This window comes from Microtus ochrogaster, unplaced genomic scaffold, assembly GCF_000317375.1.
Source record: "Microtus ochrogaster isolate Prairie Vole_2 unplaced genomic scaffold, MicOch1.0 UNK17, whole genome shotgun sequence".
NCBI lineage: Eukaryota > Metazoa > Chordata > Mammalia > Rodentia > Cricetidae > Microtus > Microtus ochrogaster.
The window spans coordinates 2,643,937-2,650,848 of record NW_004949115.1 but is presented as its reverse complement, the minus strand read 5'-3'; the positions used below and the strand labels follow the sequence as shown (position 1 = coordinate 2,650,848).

At 36.0% G+C, this 6,912-nt stretch overlaps 1 protein-coding gene across 1 annotated transcript in view; it reads left to right on the top strand.

Moving 5' to 3' along the window:
- Pih1d3 (PIH1 domain containing 3) overlaps positions 1 to 6,912 on the top strand; it is a 44,696-nt gene that overhangs the window by 11,739 nt on the left and 26,045 nt on the right. Inside the window, exons 3-4 of the mRNA XM_005367357.2 lie at positions 2,852 to 2,924; positions 5,162 to 5,267. Coding sequence (XP_005367414.1) covers positions 2,852 to 2,924; positions 5,162 to 5,267 — 179 coding nt within the window. The remainder of the gene's footprint in view (positions 1 to 2,851; positions 2,925 to 5,161; positions 5,268 to 6,912) is intronic.

The window sequence follows — 6,912 nt, the reverse complement described above, 5'->3', positions numbered from 1 at the left end:
ACTGGCAAACCGAATCCAAGAACACATTAGAAAAATTATCCATTATGATCAAGTAGGCTTCATCCCAGAGATGCAGGGCTGGTTCAACATATGCAAATCTATCGATGTAATCCACCATATAAATAAACTGAAAGAAAAAAACGATATGAACATTTTATTAGATGCTGAAAAAGCATTCGACAAAATTCAACACCCCTTTATGATAAAGGTCTTGGAGAGATTAGGGATACAAGGGTCGTACATAAGTATAATAAAAGCTATTTACAGCAAGCTGACAGCTAACGTTAAGTTAAACAGAGAAAAACTCAAAGCCATCCCACTAAAATCAGGAACACGACAAGGATGTCCATTCCTTGCCTCTTCAATATAATGCTCGAAATTCTAGCAATAGCAATAAGACAACATAAGGGGATCAAGGGGATTCATATTGGAAAGTTGCATACATTTTGCTCCCTAAGATGAAATAGCAAAAATGCTAACTTTCTGAGGGTACATCCTGGGAAAGCCAGGCTCATACGATATAGAAAGAGAAGGTTAACTTTTTGGAAGACAGAAGCCCTGAGAAGCCCTGAATATTGGTAAGCAGAACTCCTGATTGGAACTGATGCAGAGGTAAAGATCAGCACTGGTTACAAACCCCCTTCCCTTTGGTGTTTATGGGTAGCAATGTTTATTTGCATCTAGGGATTTTTCTAGGAGGAAAGATGAGTGTTTATGAAAATAGAGAGACTGTAACATCATGTTACTGAATTGTACAATTCATAATAGAAAATGCCATAATAATATATGATTGTGTATATGTGGGTTATAAGCAATTTTGAGATAATTGGTCACTCAGATATCTCGGTACAGATAGCATTAGAGAGTATAGAATTAGAGATTCAGTATGGTGGAAGAATAATTAATGTTCCTACTGAACTATTAAATTTTCCTGTGAAGAAAATGCCTTTCGTTTTTAACATGTATTAATCCGGAGAACTAGGAAATGATTGCAAGAGTGATGTGTTTTCTAAAATGGACTCTCTGGAAAACAGCAAGAAAGCGGTTGCATACACATTGCTTCATTTGCACCCATCCCTCTTCTAAATGAGTTGTTAATTCTGTGGGAGATTGCGAAGAGTTGTCCTTCAAACTCCCGGGTGATCTCAAGACTTATGGGAAAATAAGATTCCACCGATCTTCAGACACTGTGACAAGGATGTTCAAAATCTCTCCAATATTACAAAGTGACATGAATTGGACTGAGAAATTGCTCAGATAATTGGCTGAAGATACATGGTACAGGCTTAAACAGTGCCCTTATAGAAAACAATTACCAGGTGGTATTTTATTATCTCATTCTACCTTCTCACTTGAAATTTTATTTTTAACCATTTATTTTCATTAAGTTAATAAATTGAGACTCCCCCCCCCGCTCTAGTATACTCATTCAATCATAACTGTCCATGAAGAGAGTATCAATTTTTGCCAGAATGGTCACAGTTTCATTTCTACTGATTTAAATTTTCTGTGAAAAGAGACACTGCAAAACAAGAAGCCCTTATGTTTTAAGAACTGTTTTGCTCTGATTGACTATTAATATTCTGATGATTAATAATTTAATAAAAGTACCACTCATTTTTGTGACCTTAGTGATAAAACAGAGGGAAAAAATAGGTCCAGAATGCTATTGGGATTTTCACATAAAAATATCTGCAGTTCCTTAACTCCACACAGAGTTTTAGATAACCATTTCCAAAAACAGTAGTGACAGTCTCACACACTGTTGAGATTTTACAAATTAACTTACCATTTATAACTGTTTGGATAGTTTAACATAATAGAGACCTAGGTGAGCTTTTTCAACAACATACAAGGGCAGCCATTACTACTCTCCCCCAAACAGGACTTTGCAGTTTTGTCCGTGTCTAAAGTCTTGGACTATGAGGGCAAGAACTAAAAAGGGGGACTTAGAAGTGCTAGTATACCAGAACCCATAGAAATAAGGATATTTTGACAGTCATTAATGGAGCGAATCAGAACTTCGGAGTCTGAGGTTAGAATGAACCATTAGGAAGATACTTGAGATTGTCTTGAAATATCAAAGACCCGCTGGAAGGGGCCAATGAGGTGATGGAGTAAATATGTGTTGCACTGGGCTGGAAAGAGTGAAGAGAGTTCTTCAAGGGTGAGCACACACACACACACACACACACACACACACACACACACACACACAAACATAAGAAAGATGGCAAAAGAAGCAAATGGCTGTATGAAAAAAGAAGTGATTTGGCCTTTATCTGACACTATAAACTGGAGGTTGCTGAATTAGGAAGTGGGAGAAGGAGCAATGTTTCATCCCGAAAGCAGAAAGAGAGAAGAACTGTTATTAGGACTTCTAAATGAATTCTTTGATGTCTAGATCTTAGCTTCTGTTTACTCTTATTTGAATAGCATGCGCCCATAAGTCTATCTTTCATCTAACTCTAACCAAACACTGCTCAAACTCCAAAGTGCTGATGCTTTTCTGCTACCATTTGGTTCTAACCTTCATCGAGATGAATGTGACTCATTCCTTCTCTCCCAAGGGGGATAAGATTCACTGGGCTGGAACCAGGGATTTAGTTCGACCAAAAAAAATCAATTCAGCCTCAGAGTCTATTAAACCAAATACTTTTTTTTGAAAGGACCAGAAAAGCACATTGAAAGTAATAATTGGCATCTGTGTCTTTGTTGTATAACAATAGTGAATGATTAAAGTGGAACAGTTTATGGGGGTTGTGTTTTTTAGATAGAAAACATCGGATTTAAATTATTGGTAGCGATATATGTTGTACACAAGTAGTGGACTTCTTTTTTTCTACCCAAGGAACAACTCTCACCTGCTATTGGAGCCATGAGCCCTGGGAATATTGGGCCACCTAAAGCCAAAGAGCCCAAAGGTAAGTTATTTAGTAAAGTAATATAGATCAATCAAATCAATGGAGTATTTTCCTCAGATTAATAAAAACTAATATTTAATAAAATGAAGTAAATGGCATTATATAAGATACTTTAGATTGCTATGAAGGTGCTTAAGGGTTTTCACTACAAATGATGGATATGTGAAGTAATGCATATATATCTTGATTCAGTCATTCCATCATGTATGTATATGTCAAAACAGTATGTTGCACATGACAACAAATTAATTTTTAATTTCTCAATTCAACACAAGCATGCAATTTCTAAAAGATAAAGAGGTGAGTTGAACCGGACAGTGGTGGCACGCACCTTTAATCCCAGCACTCGGGAGGCAGAGGCAGGCAGATCTCTGTGAGTTTGAGGCCAGCCTGGTCTACAGAGTGAATTCCTAGGCAGCCAGGGTTGTTAAACAAAGAAATCCTGTCTACAAAAACAAAAAAAAAAAAGGTAAGTTGAAGAAATCATGCACATGCTGAACAGCCATTTACATGCAAAGATGTCATTTTTATTTGTGTGCCAGGTTAGTGCTTTTCTAATAAGCAGAGTTAATTTGCCTTGAACTAGCTACATCCCTTGGTGCATCTTCTGAGATAAAAGACTGAGGAAATCATATATGATTAGGCTTAATTTTAGGCACATTGCTTGTCTTCGGTTGCAAGAATAGAAATATCAAGACTTACATTTTTAATTTTTCATTCTTGTATAGTGTAGCAATTTCACAAAGTCCATTTATTAAAACAAGTTCAAAAGTATTTATTGAATATTTAAATACATTGAGAGGCAAATATATACCAGGCAATATGATAATCTTTGAGACTACAAAGGAAATCAGAAGGGGAGCAGAGAAAAATGTAGAGCTCAATAAAAATCAATAAAAAAGAGAATTTTGAAGAAGAAAATAAAACAAGCAGCTACATAATTTTACCTTACATAGAAATGCTTCTAAAGTTCATGGTGTTCCTTAAAAAAAAATCACTGACCCAGGGGCTAGGATTGTAGTTCAGTGTTAGATACTCACCTAAGACAGTAAACAAACCACAGTTTAAAAAATAAGAAATCGTTTTTTTTTTGTGACAGCCAAGCATTTTGTTTATACATTTTCCCAGAATTGAATATTTTACAAGTCTTTGAAAATGTAAAATCGTTAGTTCTACTGCTCCTGGCCAGAGTTACCATAGGATGAGCAGAAAGGAGAAGAACATTGTGTTCATCAAATTAACTGACTTTAAAGACAGTGTGTAGAATGCTTAAAATAATGGATAAAATGAGGTCTGAGGGTGGTTTTAAAATTTTAGTTAATATTACTGTATGTACTCAAGAGGCTCTTTGCTCTACCTCAGAGATATTTGCCTTATGACAGACTAGTTCATATCTGCATGGATTTCCATGCTGCCATTTTCCCAATAAATGTAGGTCTAATAATCTCAAAAATTGGAGGGCAATGAGTCATAGTCATATGTAAAATGTTATGTATAAGCCTGCACTTAGGTTTTGGAATGCTCACGTTGGATAGAAGCAGATGATTTGCAAAGAACTGTGGAATGGAAAACCTGACAATCAGGTAGATTTCTGGGAAAGCTTAAAAGGCTGAGAGTAATGGTTTGAGCCTAATGTGGGTCTCCATTTGATGTGCCAATGGAACAAATTCAACCCGGGCTTTTGCATGCTTACTGGAGCCTACATGCTTTTAAACATTTAAAGATTATACATGGAAAGCCAGGAATCTGCTCAGCTCTGCATAAAGGACAAGGGATAGAGAAGTTCCTTAAAGTGAGCATGCGCAGTAGGAGAATACTGCATTGGAAAGTAATCACTCCAGCCATTGTTTTCCATTTCTTTGATTGACATGACTTTTTTTTTTAAAAAAAAAATGTATAATGCATACACAGAAAATTTGCCAAAGGATTTTTATAGTAAAACTCAGTGAAAGATGATATAACTCTATCCAAATTGGATTGCTTGTGCCTCGTTTTTACCTTTATGTAAAGATTTTACACAAGAACCTATTTGGGTTTCTGAAAAATATGTATACCACCAGGTTAACTACACTGATTATCTCCAGGCTACTGAGTTGGAGGCTATTTTCTTCTTTTTGTTTATATGTTTTTTTCTACAGTTACTGTTACATTTATATAATTTTTTGGTCTATAGTGATATTAAATGTAATTTATATCAACAAATAATGGCTTCGGTTATGTCTCTCCTTTCTTCACAGCCATCCCTAAATCCAGTGGTAATGAAAGTGAGAATATCTGGAATCCAGACGAAGTTCCGGAAGGAGCAGAGCATGATGATATATGGGATGTTCGAGAAATCCCAGAGTAAGTCAAATGAAACCAGGAATGTGTTTAGATACTTAGCTTCGATGTGTCATCTGATAATATTATAATTTAATAAAATTCGTGAATTTTCCACCACATAAAAGATAAAACCACAAGGCTATACAAAGAATATGAACAACTGGTTATTTTTTTCTGTTCTAGAACAAAAACAAATAATGAAACTCAATGCCTTCTTATTAGTTATCTAGCATTAGTGAAAAATATAACCATTTCTATTATTAAATTTATATTCAATTTCTTTTTTGTTTAATGTGAGAGTAAGCAGCCCATTAAATTATAAACATGCATACAGCCACATTACAATACCATGTTTGTGTGTCAAAGACCTTCTTTCAGTTAATTACTCAGAGTGTTCTATAGTTTCAGTACAAGTCTATGACTTCCCTTAAATTATCAATTATTATGCAGGACTTACTATATATTTCAGGGCTATGCTCATTGGTCAATATATTAAATATTTACATACATAGATAAAAGTCATGGTTAAATAGACTTTTAAACACTTGTATACATTTATATCTTTTACATTTACATTAAAATCATGAGTATTTAAAGTACATAGGAATATAAAGCAAGCATTGCTGAATCATACTGTACTTTGTTAGTTTCAAGTTTTTGTTTTGTTTTGTAATGGGCCAGGCTCTACTGCCTAAGCTGGCCTCGAACTTGGGATCTTTCCTCCACCTTCAAATGTGCCTCTTCATGTCTGGTCTACTTTATTCTGAAAGACTTTTATGGCAAGTGATCTGACAAACTTTTTAAGTCTGACTACAAAACTGGTATATATTTTTAATTATGCTTTTATGTTTTAAAAATAAAAGCAGTGGTCAATCACAAATAATTAACTGAAAGGAAGGATACAGATTTTTATAAGTAATGTCAAAGACCTGTAAATTTTATATTTTCAAAAAGATTTAAAACATTTTTGTGACTTTTTTTCAAGGTCCATGTTCTAGTTAGGGTTACTGTCATTGTGAGGAAACAGCATGAATGAAGCATCTTGTGGAGGAAAGGGTTTATTCAGCTTAGACTTCAGCATTGCTGCTTATGAGTGAAAGAAGTCAGGACAGGACTCTCACGGGGCAGGAACCTGGAGGCAGGAGCTGACGCAGAAACCATGGAGGGGTGCTGCTTACTGGCTTGCTCAGTCTACTTTCTTGTACCACCCAGGACCAACAAGCCCAGGAGTGGCCCAACCCACAATGGGCTGGACCCTCCCCCATCACTAACCACTAAATAAGAAGATGCCCTACAGGCTCGCCTATGACCTGATCATTTCTCAGTTTTGACTCTTCCCTTCCCAGTGGCTCTAGCTTGTGTTAAGTTGACATAAAACTAGCCACCTCAGTCCATTGAGTAGCTAAGCCTATGTCAGATACATCTCTAGTAGATAGTCTTTAAGAGCTGTTTATAAAGGTATCTGAAAATTTACAGATAATCTGAACATCTTACATCATATATGTTTGGCAGAATTATCCATCTCTGTGTTTTTAGTTTAAAATAAAAAAATAGTCCTAGGTCCTCCCCCCCTTAGACGGAGGGGGGGAGGACCTAGGACTTACCACAGGGCAGGGAACCCTGACTGCCCATTGGACTGGAGGAGAGGGAGGGGGAGAGGAGTGGG